General features: G+C 45.4%; 1 protein-coding gene across 12 annotated transcripts in view; it reads left to right on the top strand.

Moving 5' to 3' along the window:
* The window catches only part of lpp (LIM domain containing preferred translocation partner in lipoma), a 294099-nt gene that overhangs the window by 264779 nt on the left and 9554 nt on the right, over positions 1-19766 (top strand). For all 12 annotated transcript variants that reach the window (XM_069897669.1, XM_069897671.1, XM_069897677.1 and 9 more), the window contains 2 exons: positions 17852-18030; positions 18702-18822. In XM_069897669.1, the coding sequence (XP_069753770.1) occupies positions 17852-18030; positions 18702-18822 (300 nt within the window). The remainder of the gene's footprint in view (positions 1-17851; positions 18031-18701; positions 18823-19766) is intronic.

Genomic DNA, 19766 nt, shown 5'->3' with positions numbered 1-19766 from the left:
GCCCTCTAGTTCTAGAACCATCTACTCTGGGAAAATGACTGTGAACATTCACTTGATCCATGCCCCTCATGATTTTGAAAACCTCTGTAAGATCACCCTCAGCCTCCATTGCTCTTTGGGAATAAAGCCCTAGTCTATCCAACCTCAACCCTCCAGTGTTGGCAACATCCTGGTCAATCCCCTCCAATACATTGATGTCTTTCCAACAATGCTGTAAGTGTGATCTCACCAACACCTTCTACAACTCAGTCACGAGGTGCCACCTCTGTATACCATATCCCGTCCAATGAAGGGCAGTGTGCCAAACACCTTCTTCACTACCACATCCACCCCAGTGGGAACTCTGTCCTTGTACACCTTGGTCTCTCACCAGGACCTGACCATTCAGCATGTAAGTTTGGTTAGACTTACAACATTAACATCTCACTCATATCAGAGTTAAATTCCACTCACCACTCCTTATCCCACCAACCCAATTGATCTAGATCCTGTTGGAAGCTTCCATAGTCAGGGTTGGTACTGGGCCCATTATTGTTTGTTATCTTGATTAACAATTCGGATGCCAGTGTAGCTAACATGATTAGTACATTTGTGGATGGCATGGGAATTGGCAGTGTATGGATAAATCTCATCTCGTCCTGGGGATTTATCCCACTTCAATGGTGCAGTGAACAGGGAAGAAGGTTATCAAAGATTACAAATGGATCTAGATCAACAGGGTCGCACTTGAAAACACAAAGCTGGACAGCTAAAGGAGGGGACACAGATGTTCTAGAATATGGAACATGCAACAGGAAGGAGGAGGTGTTTGAAATTTTGGGACATGAAGGAAGGATAGATTCCAGAGTGCTAAGGGGTGCAAGGGGGGTAGATTTCTTGGGCTCTGACAGAGGGTTTTACATTATTATTTGCCATGAGCATGCTAGTCGGAGACTGGAGAATGGCTGATGTATCCCCTTGTTAAAATCACACAGTAGCGACAATCACGGGAACTACAATGTGACATCGGTGGTAAGGAAGTTGTTGGGCACCTGACATTCATTTGCAAAGGTCGGGTATGATCAGGGGGTCTGTGCAGGCATGATTGAATCTAACATGGACCAGCGAGGTCAGGAAATCTAAAGTGTATTGGCAAATTGGACGCAAACTGTCTGACTGATAGGCGGCAGAGAGTAGGGGTGGGTGAGTGGGTACGTGACTTTTAGTCTGTAACCAGTGGGGTTCTGCAGGAATCAGAGATGTTTGCAATATATATAAATAACTTGGATGATAATGTAGGAGAGCATGATTCATGAGTTTGCAGATGATACAGAATTGGTAGAGTTGTAGACATCAGCTGGAAAGATGGGCAAGGAGGTGATAGGTGGAAGTTAATCCAAACATGTGTGCAGTACTGAGATTTGGGAAGAAAGGTTCTGCTAGGATGTATGGAGTAAATGGCCAGGATCATAGGAGCATTGATGTATAGAGAGACATTGGGGTGCAAATCCTTAGCTCCCTGACAGTGGCCACACATATGAGTAAAGTGGTGAAAACCACTATATACAGCAAGGTCAGCCCAATGGGATTACAGCGGCACTGACCCAGTTTCTGATCCAGTGCTGTCTGTAAGGAATTTGTTCGCTCTCCTCGTGCTTGCGTGAGTTTTCCCAGATATTCTGGTTTCCTCCACCCTCCAGAAACATGTGGAGTAATAGGTTAATTGGGTGAAATTAGGCAGCGGAGGGGTAACGGCCAGAATCAGCTGCCACCATCTTAGAAGAGAGAATACAGTCCAGGCCTTTTGGCCCACATTGTTGTGCCTACCTGTGTATCCCTACAAAAAAAATCTGAACTCTCCCTATCTCATAATTCTCTATCTTTCTTTTTCCTTTCGTCCATGTTCTGTAACTATTTTTTTTAAATGTAAACATTGAGTAGAAGTGTTGGGACATCATGTTGCCGCCATACAGGACATTGGTCAGGCCACACAGAGTATTGGGTACTGCTCTGGTTGCTACATTACAGGAAATGTGTGGTCACATTCGAGAGAGTGGGGAAGAGATTCACCTGAGGAGTGTTGATGATATTGATGAGGAGTTTAATGTCATGCACATTGTATTCTGTATATATGCAATGAAATTCTTACTGCAACCGAACAGCTACTTGTATAGAACAACTATGACAGTAAACGATTAAATTAGATCAAAAGACACCATAAATACAAAATGTAGATATACATATTACAGTAATCTGAGTGCAGGAAAAGTGACTTACAGTAGGGCGGTCTAAGATTAATGACGCAGGGGAGGTTCAAGAGCCTGATAGCTCTTGGAAAGAAACTGTCCTGAACCTGGAGGTGCTGGTCTTCAGGCTTCTATACTTTCTGCCTGAAGGGAGCAGTGAGAAGAGGTTGTGACCAGGGTGATGGGGGTGCTCTATAATGTTGGCTGCCTTCTTGAGGCAGTGCCTCCCACAGATGTCTGCAGTGGATGGGAGGCCTCGTAGAGAAAGGATAGATGTCAGGTTCTTTTTCCAGGGGAGGGGCATCTAGAGTGAGAGGGCATGGAATATACAACTTGGAACATTGCAGCATAGTTCAGGCCTTTTGGCCTAAGAGGTGTTGACCTATACAAACCAACTCTACACATCAGTCTAACCACTCCCTCCCTAACAGCCATAGCCACTATTTTCCTCTTAGGTTGAAAGTAGGAGGGGAGAAATTTAAAGAAGATTTGAGGGGCAAGTTTTTCCCCACAGATGGTACTGGAATGAACTGCCAGAGGAGGTAGTAGAAGCATGTATTATTACTTGTCTGGGAGTGTGCAGAGAAATACGGATTTAATATGTACAGGTGCAATGAGTGTCACAATTTCTGTGGATGAGGTGAATGGGTACGTTTCTATTGCTGGGGCATTGGCAATGATCTTTGCATCTTCCTTGGCCGCAGGGGAGTTACCAGAGGATTGGTGAATGGCAAATGTGGTCCTCTTGTTTAAAAAACGTAACGGAAAATTCTGGAAATTACCGACCAATGAGTCTTATGTCAGTGGTGTGCAAACTATGGGAGAGGGTTCTTAAAGACAGGATTTCTGAGCATTTGGAGAAGAACAGTCCACTCAGGGTTAGCTTGCATGGCTTTGTGAAGGGAAGGTCATGCCTCAAGAGCCTAATTGGCTCTTTTGAGGAGGTAACAAAAGAAATTGATGAAGGTAGGGTGGCGATATGGATTTTAGCAAAGCATTTGACAAGATCCTCCATAAGAGGCTCGTTCAGAAAGTCTTAAGGCACAGAATCTATGGAACCTTGGCTGGGTGGATTAAAAATTGACTTGCATGTCAAAAGCAGAGTAGTAGTGGAAGGAAAGTATTCTGCCTGGAGGTCATGACTAGTGAAGTTTTGCAGGGATCTGTTCTGGGACCCCTGCTTGTTACGATCTTTATAAATGACCTGGATGAAGAGGTGGAAGGATGGGTCAGTAATTTTGTGGATGATTCGAAGGTTGGTGGAGTTGTGGGTGGAGCTGAAGGTTGTGTCATAGATTACAAGAGGATCTAGACAGGATGCAGTGTTGGGTGGAAAAGTGGCAGATGGAGTTCAATCCAGACAAGTGTGAGGTGATGAATTTTGGAAGAAAAAACCAGAGGCTGAGTACAGGGTTAATGGTCGGTTACTTAACAATGTGGAGGAACAGAGGGATTGGGGTCCAAATCCATACATCCCTCAAGATCGCTGTGCAGGTTGAAAGCCTATGGGATTCTGGGATTATTAATAGGGGGATTGAATTCAGGAATCGAGAAGTCATGTGGCAACTCTACAAATCTCCAGTGAGACCACACTGTGTTCAGTTCTGGTCACCTCATTATAGGAAGGATGTGGATGCTATGGAGAGGGTGCAGAGGAGATTTACCAGGATGTTGCCTGGATTGGAAAATAAGTCTTACGAGGCAAGGTTAGCAGAGTTGGGACTTTTCATTTTAGAGCGAAGAAGGATGAAAGGAGACTTGATAGTGGTCTCCAAAATTCTGAGAGGCATAGATAGGGTGGATGGCCAGCACATTTTTCCCAGGGCAGGAATATCAAACACCAGAGGACATGTCTATAAAGTGAAGGGAGGGAAGTTTAGGGGTAAGTTTTTTACACAGAGATTTGGGGGGGGCTGGAATGCCTTGCCAGGGGTGGTGGTGGAGGCTGAAACATGAGTGGCATTTAAGAAACTCTTAGACAGTTGAATGAATGAAAGAAAAATAGAGTGTAATGCGGTAGGAAGGGTTTTGCATTTTTTGGTAGGAATATATAGGTCGGCACAACATCAAGGGCTGAAGGGCCTGCACTGTTCATGAACTCTATCCATTCACAGGGAGAACATACAAGTTCCACATGGCTGGTGGGCAGGTTCATGAATGAAGCAAATACAATAGTGCCCCTCCTCCCTCTCCCCCTCCTCTTCCCTGATCCTCTCTCTGACTCGCTCGCCTCTTTCCTCCTCTTCTCCCCATTACCATTTCCTTGTTTACATTTCCACATGCTGAATTTGCTCGCGCTCTAATCTGCTGCAATGCCCTTTCTCCCACATCCTGTATATTCTCTAAACATCTGATGCTCACTTGATTTAAACTGCACCTCACGCATTTGGGTTCCAGTCACTGCAGAATTGCCAGCTCACAGCTTCCCCCTTTTTTGACTTTTACTTTGAGGTGTGAAGCTTTTCATAAAATGAACATATTAATGAAAAGTCGATCGGCTGGCGGACCTCGAGGGGCCAAGCATCAGTGGGGATGATTTGGGTTTGCCCTACATCAGGACAGAATGTGTTTAGTCAGCTTGACACCTTGAAGCTGCTGCTTTGTGTGAAACAGGGCCCAGGTGGGAATCTCCAAACCTTCTTGCACTTCAGCAAAGCCAAACGTAACAATTTTGCACAGGAATTGGGCCTTATAGAAAGAACCCCCACACGTTTGTTTAACTGGTCTGTCCAGTGGGTGTTGCAAAATGTTTGCCAAATTTTATTTTGAAAAGTGACTATATTTGTGTGGATCTTTTTATAGATTGAAGAGCAGACAAACTTGAGTTGGGAGCTTGATTCCATGAGCCTCTGGGTTAACTTACTGGCAGGCAGTTTTATTAGTCCCCATTTTAACAACTGCTATAATACTTTCTCAATGATCCATTCTGAGGGTGTGAGAGGTGCCAGCAACCTCACGTTTCCATGTGCTCCAAGGTGGCCTTCAACAACTGGCAATCTCACAAGGAAATGAAGAGCCAGATATTGTCTGGGATTGGACTCACGAGTAGGCCCAGACTGGGTAAAGAAGGCACTGTGTGTTTAATGCCATGCTTATGACGGTCATTATCACCACTTGCTCAGCGAATTCATCATCCCCCAGAGAACAGATGGAGAACAGGCCATTGTACCCTCAACTCTGCTTTACCAGTCAACAAAATCAGGCTTGTCCTCAATTTATTGTGTGCATTTCTGGTCGCCCCCATTTCAGGAAGGATGTGAAGCTTGGGAAAGGGTAAGGAGAGGTTCACCAGAATATTGCCTGGTTTAGAGGGTACGGCTTATGGGGAGAGGCTGGATAAACCTGGGTTATTTTCTCTGGAGTGTCAGAGGCTAGGGTAGACCTGATGAAAGTTTGCAAAATTATGAGAAAATGGTATTAAAGTGAGTGATTGGCAATGGTCTTATTGAATACTGGAGCAAGCTGAAGGCACTCAGTGGTGAAGCCTTTTACATTTTGTGTAAGGATGTAATCAGGAACTTAAAATGAGGACCTGTAATTGGAGGAGAAGTGTAGGCTCTGTAATTGGAGGGATGTTACCAGGTTGTGACTGAACACTGCCTGGATAGACTTCCCAATTGGAAGGTGTGTAACCAGGGTGTGTGGGGTCAGAGAACCCACAGGCACCATTGGTCTCACCTGTCAGTTCCCAGCTGCAGAATCACTCTGTCAATGACATTCTGGCACTCAGCATCACTGCACCTCCCCATCCTGGGAAAGGCAGGGGAATGGCATTGAAAAGGTGAGTAAGTCAGCCATAATAGAGTAGTAGCGCAAAGTCAATGGGCTGAATGGCCTAATCGTCCCTAATCTCTCATGTTCCTTCCACTGACAGAATCATAAGGATGGTGGGGAATTGGGCTGAATGAGGCAACAGGGTGTCAGTCAACAGCTCAGTCAGGCATTGAGAACCTCCTCCGTCCACACTGATCACCCCTCCATCCACAGACACTCCACACTGACCTCCTCTGTCCACAGTGACCCCCTCCTGACTACAGTGACAACTCCGCCCTGACTCCCCCTCTCTCCACAGTGAACCCCCATCTACAGTGACCTCTCCACACTGCCACCCCCTCCATCCACAGTGACCATTTCACAGCTCCCACGGTGACCACCAGTCCAGTTTATAGTCCCATCTCCACATTGAACCGGCAATGTAAGGGGAAATTCTTGGCCTCTGACAGAAAGGTTGGCTCCTGATCTGGGAAGGCAGCATCCCTGCATTGGGAGGGTTGCTGGTTCTCTGTAAGGATGAGTTTCCTGACCTCTGGCTGACTAGCCCTGCCTCTCCCCACCAGAGGAGAGAATTTGGTACACCCTATCAAATTCTTGGGTGGTATGGTTAGTGTAGCAGTTAGTGCAACTGTGTTACAGTGCCAGAGATCGGGACTGGGGTTTGAATCCTGTGCTCTCCCTGTGTCTGCATGGGTTTTTCCCTGGGGCTCTGGTTTCCTCCCGCCGTTCGAAACGTGCTGGAGTTTGTAAGCTAATTAGGTGTAATTGGGCAGACGGGCTAATGGGCCAAAAGGGCCTGTTATCGTGCTGTATGTCAAAATTAAAATTTTAATTTATTCTTTCCCCTTTATCGTCTCTATTAAAGAAGTACGATTCAGATCTATGCCAAGCTTACCCTTTTGAGACCAGTGGATTGTGTGTCTGTTCTTGTTGCCCCACTCCTCCCTCTTCTGCCGAAGGCAAATCTCACCTCCCAGCCCTGAAACGATTAGCTTATCTCAGTGCTCACAGCACATGTCTGTCCATGAACCATTTGCTCTTCACTTTTGTAGCGTAGCCTATCACCTTTCCCTGCGTGTGAATCTTCTCCCTCAGGGTGACGAAGAGCTGCTAGCCATGTTTGCTGAGCTAGTTTGAGGCTGTTGGATGGAGGAGCACAGTGTGCGTGGAATGTGTGGAAGTTTGAGGCTGTCGGAGAGAGGAGTTGGCTGTTTGTGACCCCATGGTGCTTTATATCTATGTCCAGGCAGTCCATAGGTGCAAATGATGAGGACAGGAACCAGCTGAGATATAATCAATTCAAGGCCAGTTACACCTCGACCAATCATTTAACGTAAAAGGACCTGTGAAGTATCTGAGATCTTGTCATGTATCAATTCTGCGTTCAGGAGCTTTGCAGTATCCAGCCTTGAAGCCACAACAGCAGCAAATCTTTATCCACCAACTATGTGTTGGAGCATCTTAACCCCCATAGTTGTACTGAGAAAAAATGGCTGATAATGACCGTAAACCTGACCTGACTGAAAATCAGAGACTATCTGGGAGATGAGAGTTTACTCAGGCCCAGCGGATATTTCAATGTTTTAGCAGGCTGAGGGAGAAGCAGAGTGGAGGTCCCTGGACCAGGAGTCCTCCCCTTTACATCGGGGACCTGGGGTGGAGTGCAGCACTGATTGGTGCCATGTAACTGCTTCCTAAGTCAGTTCACCGACACCCTGCGGCTGGGAGGAGATGGTGTACCAGATCTTTGTGGAGTGTGTGAGGTTGTAGCCCCTCTTCGCCTACCTGAAGGGGCTGCTTCTCAAATTTTGGTTGCACTTCAGCCCCACGCTCCTGATCCACGGCCACCTGGTGTGGAAGGGGGTTGGGCATTCCGCTGATCTCCTTGTGGGGTTGGTGTTAAGCCTGGCCAAACTGGCTGTTCACGGGTCGAGGTGGCGGGTGGTCAAGGGTGTGATGCCAACTGACTACATACCCATCTTACGGGGTTACATCTGGGCCTGTGCGGTGTTGGAGCAGGAGCACATGGTGTCCGAGGAGATGGTGGCGAAGTTCCAGGAACTATGGGCCCCCCCCACCCCCTCCCCCCCAGGAGATCATGTGTCTGATGATGAAAATCATGTTTTAATTTAATATGTAATACCATGTAATAAAGAGGCGGTCGAGATTACTGCTTCTCACGGTTTTGTTGCCACATGTCATGATAGTTTTTGGGTTTAGTTGTAGCTCCTTGTGTAATGTTGTAGTTGAATAAAGTTTGAATGTTTTTTAAAAAAGGAAGCAGATCCAGGAAGGGTGATGATGTAGCAATGAATTTTCTCTATCACCAAGGCTTTGTATTCATGAAGCACAGTTAGAACCTGGTCTTGGGATTCCCACCTGCCGGCAAGGTGTGCTTACATTCTTTAAGGACATGTGAATGGAAAGCAGGTGTGTTGTGTGCCAGTGGACTAACATCTAGGTTCCCTGGCCTCCTCAGGGGAGGGGACTCACCCACTTCACCCAGCCATGCTGCTAATCTGGCAAAGGGTCTTTGACCTAAGTAAAACACAGAAGTCTGCAGGCACCGCAGTTCAAATGAAAACACTATGTTGGAGAAATTCAGCAAGTTGGACAGTGTCCTTCATGTAGCAGAGATAGATACAGAACCAACATTTTGGGTTTGAGCCTTTCATCAAAGTACATGAGTGTCTGAAAAAAATGGTGGTGGGGTGGGGAGGAGCACAGGCCAGAGATAACAGGTAGAGAAAGGAGGGAGGGCACACCAGCAAATAGGGGGAGGGAGATGGCTCTGTGAATGGAGAAGGAAGGCGACGGAGAGCAAAGGATCATTGACCTCATCTGTTTCTCTGCACCGATGCTGCCTGTCCTGCTGGGTGTTTCCAGCTGTTCCTGGGTTCATTTCTGCTTTTCAGCACCTGCATTTTGCTTTAATTTTCATTGAAGTAGCATTAATTTCCCTGGAATGTCAGGCATCTTATGAGTGGGGTCAAGTGTTGATGGAACAGGTCAGTGTTTCTCCCCCTGGGGTCACTGCCGGCAGCTGGTGTTGAGACTTGTACCTGGTCCTTTAACACCCCTTTCTCATAAATTCATTCTCTTTCACTGATCACCTTTGAAATCCTCCTCCTCCATATAAACCACTTACAGCACAGAACAGGCCAGTTCGGCCCTACTCGTCCATGCCGGAACAAATCCCCACCCTCCTCGTCCCACTGACCAGCACCTGGTCCATACCCCTCCAATCCTCTCCCCTCCATGTAATTATCCAGTCTTTCCTTAAATGTAAATAACATCCCTGCTTCAACCACATCTGCCAGAAGCTCATTCCACATCCCCACCACCCTTTGCCTCAAGAAATTTCCCCTCATGTTCCCTTTATAATTTTCCCCCTTCAATCTCAAACCATGGCCTCTGGTTTGAATCTCCCCCACTCTTAATTGAAAAAGCCTATCCACGTTGACTCTCTCTGTCTCTTTTAAAATCTTGAACACCTCCATCAAATCCCCCCTCAATCTTCGACGCTCCAGAGAAAAAAGCCCCAGGCTGCTCAACCTTTCTCTGTAACTCAAACCCTGACATCCTGTCAACATTCTCGTGAACCTTCTCTGCACTCTCTCTATTTTGTTTATATCCTTCCTATAATTTGGTGACCAAAACTGTACACAGTACTCCAAATTTGGCCTCATCAATGCTTTGTACAATTTCATCATAACCTCCCTACTTTTGAATTCAGTACTCCGATTGATGAAGGCCAACATTCCAAATGCCTTCTTCACCACACCATCTACCTGAGTATCAACTTTGAGGGTACTATTAACCATAACTCCTAAATCCCTTTGTTGCTCTGCACTCCTCAATTGTATATATATGACCTATTTAGATTTGCCTTTCCAAAATGCAACACCTCACACTTATCCGTATTAAATTCCATCAGCCATTTCTCAGCCCACTCCTCTAGCTTTCCTATATCTCTTTTTAAGCTACAGTAATCTTCCTCACTGTCCACAATACCACCAATCTTTGTATCATCTGCAAACTTATCCAATTCACCACTCCTTCTTCCAGATTGTTAATATATATAACAAACAATAGTGGATCCCTGAGGAACTCCACTAGTCACCGGCCTCCAATTTGACAAACAATTTTCTACCAGTACTCTCTGACACCTCCCATCCAACCATTGCTGAATCCATTTTCTCCACCTCCTTATTTATACCTAATGCCTCCACCTTTTTTCCTAACCTCCTGTGGGGAACTTTGTCAAAAGCTTTACTAAAGTCTAAATAGACAACATCCACAGCCTTCCCTTCATCAATCTTTTTTGTAACCCCCTAGAAAAACTCTATAAGGTTTGTTAAGCATGATCTACCCCTGACAAAACTGTGCTGAGTACTACCTATCAATCCCTGTTCTTCCAAATATTTGTAAATGCCATCCCTCAGAACACTTTCCATCAACTTACCCACCACAGACGTCAGACTCACAGGTCTATAATTCCCAGGCTTACATTTGGACTCTTTCTTAAACAGCAGAACAACATGAGACACCCTCCAATCCTCTGGCACTAACCCCATGACCAGTGACAACCTAAATATCTCTGTTAATGGCCGCACTATCTGTACACTAGTCTACCTGAGTGTCCTTGGGAATACTTTGTCCAGACCCGGAGATTTGTCCACCTTTATCTTTTTTAACACAGCCATCACTACCTCCTCAGTTATCCTTATATGTTTCATGACCTCCCCACTATTTTTCTTTACTTCAACTGGTTCAATATTTTTTTCCCTAGTGAATACCGAGGCAAAGAAATCATTCAAAATTTCCCCCATTTCCTCTGACTTCTCACTCAGCCTACCCTCGCTATCTACAAGGGGTCCAATTCTATCCCTCACTAATCTTTTACTTTTAATGTACCTATAGAAACACTTTGGATTTATTTTTACTCTGTCTGCCAAAGCCTCTTCTTGCCTCTTTATGACCTTTCTAATTTCTTTCTTAAGATTTTTTCTATACTCCTTGTAGTCCTGCTTCAAACTCTCAGCTCCCTGCTATTTATACCTCTTGTACACCTTTTTTCTCCTAACCAAATTTCCAATATTCCTCAAAAACCAAGCCTCACTGTGACTTCCAGCCTTTCCTTTGATCCTCACTGGGACATATCTACTCTGTACTCTCAAAATTTCTTCTTTGAATATTCTCCGTTTTTCATTTACATCCTTTCCTGAAAAAATCATGTCCCACTCAATACTCCCCAAAGCCATTCTTATTCCTTCGAAATTTGCTTTTCTCCAATCCAGAACCTCAACTTTAGGCTCTTCTTTGCTCTTCCCTAAAACTACCCTAAAACTAATAGAGTTATGATCACTAGACCCAATTTGTTCTCCAACATTAACCTCAGACACCTGACCTATCTCGTTCCCTAACAGGAGATCCAGTATTATACCGTCCCGAGTCGGTTCCTCTACGTATTGATTAAGAAAATTATTCTCGTCTCCAGTCTCACCATATAACCGAGAGAGTATACCTTCATTAACTGAGGGAGAGTTGACGACGTTAGAGCAGATCTGACATTGACAATGGAATGTGGTTCAGGGGGAAATTGGAATCTTGAATCCAAACAGAATCTCTGAGGTGTGCAAATTGGCTGAAGGCAACTAGGATCAAGTTTGGGAGACAAGACCGTGGACAGACAATGGTTTAAATAAATAGCACAAGGTCACAAATAGTGGCAAATGGTTCCTTTAAGGTCCAGGCAGACGATAGGAAAAGTGATTTGTCTGTGGTGGCTTGGAGAGGTTAGATGCAAAGTTTAAGTTGGAGGGATCTGAAAGAGGTGTGGGGCAACTGAAAACTCAGCAAAGGACCAAGTCGACATTGAAGGAAGGACAAATAGAATATGAGAGCAAACCTAATAGAAAGCTTTCACTGCTATATAAAAGAAAAACTATATGGTGAGGGCAAGTGTTGTCTCTTTTCAGCTATAGAGGAGAATTGATAACAGGGAATAAAGAAAGGGCAGAGGAATTAAACACTTTCTTTGCATCTCTTTTCACATATAAAACCAGGCAGATCTATTATAGAATCAGGGGTCTAATGAGAAAGAGGAACTGCTAAGTAGCACAAGAGAAACTGGAAACTTGAGGGTTGACAAATGCCAAGGATCTGCTTAATCACAGTGGAGGAAACCGGATGACGGGAATGCTCCAGGTATCACCATCCAATGTCCTGTAGGTTCTCCAGCCCTTCCTTTGGATATGTGGAACTATGAGTTTGTGGCTGGAAGAAGGGCAGGATTGGCTAATGCAGGTACCAGGGTTTAGGTATTTTAAAAGGAGGTAAGAGAGGAGGAGTAGCATTACTGGTCAGGGATAGTATCACGGCTATAGAAAGGGAGGTCGCTGCAGTGAGGGTGTCTACTCAGACAGTGTGGATGGAAATTAGAAACAGGAAGGAAGTTATCACTGTGCTGGGACTCATCTATAGCCCTCGGGACACCAAGGAGCAAATAAGCAGGCAGGTTTTGGGATGGTGGGAAATACAGGGTTGTAGTTATGGGTGATTTCAACTTCCCTAATATTGACTGACTCCTCCTGACTGCAAGAGGGATGGATGGTGCTGAATTTGTCAGGTGTGTTCAAGAAGGATTCCTGACACTGTGTGGACCAGCCGACGGGATCTAGTTCTGGGGAATGAACCTGGTCAGGTGGCGGAGCATTTTGATGAGAGTGTTCACAAGTCCCTGAACTTCAGCACAGCTATGGATAAGGATAAAAGCAGATAAAATGGGAAAGTGTTTAATTGGGGGAGGGCTAATTGTGATGGGATGAGGCAGGAACTAGTGAAAGTAAATTGGAAACAGATGTTCAAGGGTGAAAGCACAGAACTAACGTGGAGGAAGTTTAGGGACCACTTGAGTTCAGGATAGATTTGTCCCACTGGGACAAGGAAAAGATGGTAGAAGGAAACATACATGAGATATAGGAAGCAGGAAACAGGAAGGGCTCACGAGAATTATATGGTAGCCAGGAAGGAGCTTATGAAAGGACTTAGGAGAGCTCAAGTGGGGCATGAGAAGGCCTTGACATATAGGATTAAGGAGAACCCCAAGGTGTTCTATGCTTATGTGAAGAACAGAAGGATGATGACAATGAATGAAGGTGGGGCCACTAAAGGATAAAGGAGAGAACATGTGTCTGGAGGTTGGGGAGGTCTTAAATGAAAAGGACCTTGATCAGGGTGAGGTCAGAATTGACAGGCCTGTGTGCTGGACCATGTGGAGATTAAGGAAGCAGAAGTGTTGGATCTTCTTAAAAACATCTAGATTGATAAGTCCCTGGAGCCAGATACGACAGCTGTAGGAAGTGATAGAAGAGATAGCTGGGCCAGTAGCTATGATCTTTGAGTCCTCTTTTGCCAAAAGGGAGGTGCCAGAGGATTGGATAATAGCAGATGTAGTCCTCTTGTTTAAAAAAGATAACAGGGAGAATCCTGGGAATTTTAGACCAATGAGTCTTATGTCAGTGGTGGGAAAATTATTGTAGAGGATTCTTAAGGACAGGATCTGTGAGCATTTAGAGAAGTCCAGTCTACTCAAGGATAGTCAGCATGGCTTTGTGAAGGGGAGATTGTGCCTCATAAGTCTAATTGAGTTATTTGAGAAGGTAACAAAAGAAAATTGATGAGGGTCGGACAGTAGATGTAGTCAACATGGATTTTAGCAAGGCACTTGACAAGATCCCTCGTGGAAGAAAGTCATGAGCACAGAATCAGTGGAACCTTGGCTGTGTGGATAAAAAATTCACTTGCAGATAGAAAGCAAAGAGTAGTAGTGGAGGAAAGTATTCTGCCTGGAAGTCGGTGACTAGTGGAGTTCAGCAGGGATCTGTTCTGGGACCCCTGCTCTTTTTTATTTTTATAGATAACCTGGACGAAGAGGCAGAAAGATGGGTCAGTAAGTTTGCGGATGATATGAAGGTTGGAGGAGTTGTGGATGAAGCTGAAGGATGTCGAAGGTTCCAAGAGGATATAGACAGGATCCAGAGTTGGCGGAGAAGTGGTATTTGGAATTCAATCCAGATAAGTGTGAGGTGATGCATTTTGGAAGGACAAACGAGAAGGATGAGTACAGGGTTAATGAGTACAGGATTATTTAAGAGTGTGGATGAACAGAGGGACCTTGGGGTCCAAATCCATACATCCCTCAAATTCACCACACAGGTTGATAGGATGGTTAAGAAGGCCTATGGGATTTGGGGATTTATTAATGGGGGATTTAGTACAACAATAGAGATCTCTGGTGAGACCACATTTAAAGTATTGTGTTCAATTCTGGTCATCTCATTATAGGAAGGATGTGGAAGCTGTGGAGAGGGTGCAGAGGAGATTTACCAGGATGTTATCTGGATTGGAAAATAAGTCTTATGAGGCAAGGTTAGAAGAGCTGGGACTTTTCTCTTTGGAGTGAAGAAGGATGAGGGGAGACTTTATTAAGTCTACAAGATGATGAGGGTGGACAGCCAGTACCATTTCCCAGGGCAGGATCAGCAAACACCAGAGGACTTGTGTACAAAGTGAAGTTTAGGGGAGATGTCAGGGGTAAGTTTTTTTTACACAGAGCTGTGGGGGGCCTGGAAGGCCTTGCCAGGGATGGTGGTGGAGACTGAAACATTAGAGGCATTTAAGAGACTCTTAGACAGACACATGGATGGAAGTAAAATAGAGGGTCACTGGGTAGAGAGGGTTTAGTACATTTTTTTATATATGGGTCAGCACAACATCAAGGGCCCAAAGGGCCTGGACTGTGCTATAATGTTCTACATTCAGTTCTTAAGTCCCGGCAGCATCCTTGTAAATCTCTGCACTCTTTCAAGCTGAATGATATCTTTCCTGTAGTTGAGCTACAAAAACTGCATATTTGGCCTCACCAATGTCTTCTTTTCCTTCATTATTTTTTTAAATAAGAAATACAGTAACAATGAAGAAAAAGGAACAAAACTGAAAATACAATATCACGTATATACATCAAGATAAAACTTCAAACAGCATAACTCAATACCCCCTCCACTGCACTGTGTGAAAATAAAACATCAAAAGTTTCTAAACAAACACCTAACCTGCTCTTATAAAAAAAACTTAACAAAAAACATCTGACCAGTTTATCCTGAGGGTTACATCTATTTTGAAGTCTTTGGTTCCTACCGTGAGTCAAAAAACAAAGGTAAGTCTCTATCTCATCTGGAAGAGCAAGTACATCTAATAACATTAAAAGCATTTATTTCATGTGAAAATAAGACATAAAAGGTCGCCATGTTACTTCAAATTTCACCAATGGATCAAATACATGATATCTAATTTTTTCTAAGCTTAGACAAGACATGATATGCGAGAACCATTGAAGCACTGTTGGAGGTCTAGACTCTTGAGTCTTTCTATTTGAATAAGATGGCTCTTCTAGCCAGTACTGTAGGGAAAGCCACAACTCGTTGAACAGGTGGGGAAAAACTCCCTAAGCCTGGGTCAATAACCCCAAAAAGAGCAGTTACAGGATTGGGTCATAGCACCAATGTCTTTACAACTTTACCATAACATCCTAACTCCTGTACTCCAAACTTTAATTGATGAAGGCTAATATGCCAATAGGTCTCTATGACCCTATCTACCTGTGATGCCACTTTCAGGGAATTACATATCTGAATTTCCAGATCCCTCTGTTCTACCGCACTCCTCAGTGCCCTACTGTTTACGATGTACGTCCTACCTTGGTTTGTCCTTCCAAAATGTAACACCTCAAATTTCTCGGCATTAAATTCCATCTGCCATTTCTCAGTCCATTTTTCCAGCTGGTCCAAATCCCTCTGAAAACTTTGAAAGCCTTCCTCGCTGTCCACTACATCTCCAGTCTTCGTGTCACCTGCAAACTTGCTGATCCAATTTACCACATTATCATCCAGATCATTGATATAGATAACAAACAACAATGGATGCAGTACCGATCCCTGAGGCCCACCACCGGTCACAGGCCTCCAGTCGGAGAGACAATCATCCACCACTACTCTGGCTTCTCCTGTCAAGCCAAAATCTAATCCTATAATCTATGTTGCCATGAATACTGAGCTTCTGGACCTTCCTGACCTGAGGGCCCATGAATCCACAGCCTTTCCTTCAGCTTTCCTGATAGCCTCCTTTAAAAACTGCATGATTAGTTGAACACAACCTACAATGGACAGAGCCATGTTGATTATCCCCCTAATCAGTCCTTTTCTTTTCAATTACTTATATATCTGATCTCTTAGAACACCTTCCAATAACTTATCTACGAATGATCACTGGCCTATAATTTCCCAAATTATTTTTAGAGCCTTTTTTAAACAACAGTACAACTTGAACTAGCCTTCAATCTTCTGGCACCTCACCGTGGCTAAGGACATGTTAAATATATATGCAAGGGCCCCTATAATCTCTACACTAGCCTCCCTCAAGGTCCGAGGGAATATCTTGTCAGACCCTGGGGATTTATCCACCTTTATTTGCTTTAAGACAGCAAGCACCCCCTCCTCTTTAATCTGTATCGGTTCCATGACCTCACTGCTTGATTGTCTCACTTTCATGGGCTCTGTGTCTGATTCCTGAGTAAATATTGTGGGCTCCAGACCACTCCATTGAGGAAACAGGCCCTTCAGCGTAAACTGCCTACATTGACCAAAGCGTCCCAAGCGTCCTCCTTCCTTCCTGCATTGGGCTAACATTCCGCTAAACCCATCCTATCCACCATCCAGAGTTTTTCTTCAACATTCCATTCATACCTGCCTCAACTACTTCCTCTGGCAACCCCGTTCCACACATTCACCACCCTCTGAATAAAAATGTTACCCCTCAGGCTCCTGTTAAATCTCTCCCCCCCACCCCCCTCACAAACCTATATCCTCATGGTTACCGATTCCCCTACTCTAGGCAACAGACTCTCCGTGTTCACCTGATCTATTCCTCTCACAATTTTGTACATCTCTCTGACATCACCCCTCATCCTCCTGCGCTCCAAGGAATAAAGCCCTGGCCTGCTCAACCTCTCCCTGTAGCCCAGGCCCCAAAGTCCTGGCAACATCCTCATAAATATTCTCTGTTCCCTCTCCAGGGACATCATTTCTGCAGCACGGTGACCAGAACTGAACACAGTGCTCCTAATGGGGCCTCACCAATGTCTTGTACAACTGAAACATGAGCTCCCAGCTTCTGTACTCAAAGCACTGATGAAGGCCAATGTGACAAGAGCCTTTTGGTCACTGTATCTACCCACAACACCACTTTCAAAGCACTAGTAACTGTACTCCTCGATTGCTCTGCTCTACAACACTCCCCAGATCACCACCATTTACTGCATAGGTCCTACCCACATTAAACCATGAACAATTACAACACCTTCGATTGGGTATCGCCAGGCCATTCTTGGATCCAATTTACCAACTTGGCAGGGGAGGTCAGGTAAGTTGGAGGCATTTAATCCAGAGGATCAGGGACAACATATTCCTGTTAGAGTGAAGGGCATGGCTGGCAGGTTCTGAGGACCCTGGATGATCGGTCGGTAATAGTGACGTTGATCAGCTAATCCTTGGAGCAGTACGGAGGATGTAAAAGGTCAGAGTAAATGGGCCCAGGAAATGACTCTGGCAGATAAGTAAAAGAGAATCCAGATTCTATGCTACAAGCAACCTTCCTCTGGCAGTCATGCATTTTCACCTGACCACCCCCACTCCTGGTCTCCTGAGAGTCCACCACACAATCGTCTCCCGCTGGGACTTGACTAACCTGTTGAAAGCATGATGTTAATTAAATTGTTGGTTCTCTCTTGACAGAGCACCCTTGAGCAGTGCAGTGTTTGCTCCAAGCCGATCATGGAACGCATCCTGCGAGCTACAGGCAAAGCCTATCACCCCCAGTGCTTTACCTGTGTGGTTTGTCACCGCAGTCTCGATGGCATTCCCTTCACCGTGGACTCGGTCAACCAGATCTACTGCATCGAGGACTTCCACAAGTGAGTACGAGAACTCCAACCGATCTAACCAGTAGTTCATGCTATGACAGCTACAAAGTAAGATGAGTTTGGATGTTCTGACCCTTGCCCCAACTGCAGTGGCAATGGGAGAGTATACTCAGCGTTCCCCATCCGGTGACAGAAGAACTCCGTCCTCGGAAGTGACCTCATTCAATTCCAGATTCACGCCAGTCAGCAGTACAGCATGACAAGGAGAAGACCAGATAGATCATGGAGTACATCCACTGTGTCTCCATGACTCTCCCTGGGGTTCAGACTCTGAGGGGTTGACGCTCCCCGAGGTACAGTCCCTGAGGGGGTGACTCAACCCGGGGTACAGTTCTGAGGGGGGGTGACACTTCCTGTGGGACAGACCCTGAAGAGGTGGCTCTCCCCGTGGTACAGTCCCTGAGGGGTTCACTCTCCCTGAGGTACTGTCCCTGAGGAGGTGACTCTCCCCGGGGTACAGTTCTGAGGGTACAGACCCTGAGAGGGCCCTCAGGACAGGTTGTATGTGAGTTGCTGCAGGTTATGGCCTGCCATTCTGGATAAGGATTTGCACCGGTCACTACCTGCAGTTGGTGCTACCCTCAAGTACCTGGTGTGCTGTGCTGATGTGTGAGCAATGTGGTTCAGACATTTATTGCTTTGTCTCTGCCTACACCCTACAGGAAGTTCGCACCACGTTGTTCCGTCTGCAACCAGGCCATAATGCCTGCTGATGGACAGGAGGAAACCGTGCGGATCGTGGCTCTCGAACGGGATTTCCACCTCCACTGTTACCGCTGTGAGGTACGTGCTGCTCCTCTTATCCCTAACCTAAGAACATAGAACATTGCAGCCCTTCACCGCAATAAGAAAAACACTGCTGCCTGCACCATATCCCTCGATCCTGTCCATGTACTTCCTCCACTAATCCTGGCTGCCCATTCCAGGCACCCACCACTCTGTGTAAAACATCGGCCCTACAGCTCTCCCTTAAACGTGTTTCCTCTCATGTTAGATTATCCTGGTGAAATTATTCTGAAATGTCAACTCTGTTACAGCCTCTCATGATTTTAACAATAAATCTCTATCAGGTCTCTCTTCTACCTCTGTGAGGATAGTGGGGGAGGGAATGCTGAAATGAAGAAGGCAGTCTGGTCCCCTGTAAATGGCAGCAAGGTATTGAGCTGTGAAATGCAGAGCAGGGGGTCAGGCTGGGTGTCTTATTGCAGACGGAAGAGGGAAAAGTATAGAGGTGATCTGAGGGGTGAACTTTGCCCCACAGAGGTTGATGGTAAATAGAACAGACTGTGGAGGTGCTGATGGAGGCAGGGACAGTTACAGTGTTCAGGAGAGATTTGGACAGGTATCTGGATAGGACAAGCTGAATGCAGGCCTACGAGATCAGCGTGGTTGGGCATCGTGATCACCGATGCAAGATGAGTGAAAGGGCCTGTTTCTGTGCCCCCAAATTCTATGATTTCTCTAAATGTGTCAGTCATCCATCAGCAACAAAACCTTGAGAGAAAACAAGTCAGGCTTGGTCAGTCTCTCCCATAACTCAGACCCTCTAAACTAGATGACACCCTGATGAACTTCTTCGTTGCCTTTTCCAAAGCCTCCACATCCTTCCTGCAATGGAGTCATCAGAATGACACACAATAATCCAATTGCAACCTAACTAAAGGTTTACATCGCTCCAACATGACCCCATACTTAGAGACTTAATGCCCACACGATGAATTGAGGCA

Source organism: Narcine bancroftii, chromosome 9 (assembly GCF_036971445.1).
Source record: "Narcine bancroftii isolate sNarBan1 chromosome 9, sNarBan1.hap1, whole genome shotgun sequence".
NCBI lineage: Eukaryota > Metazoa > Chordata > Chondrichthyes > Torpediniformes > Narcinidae > Narcine > Narcine bancroftii.
The sequence above is the reverse complement of the archived record's forward strand: the minus strand, read 5'-3'. Positions and strand labels throughout refer to the sequence as shown.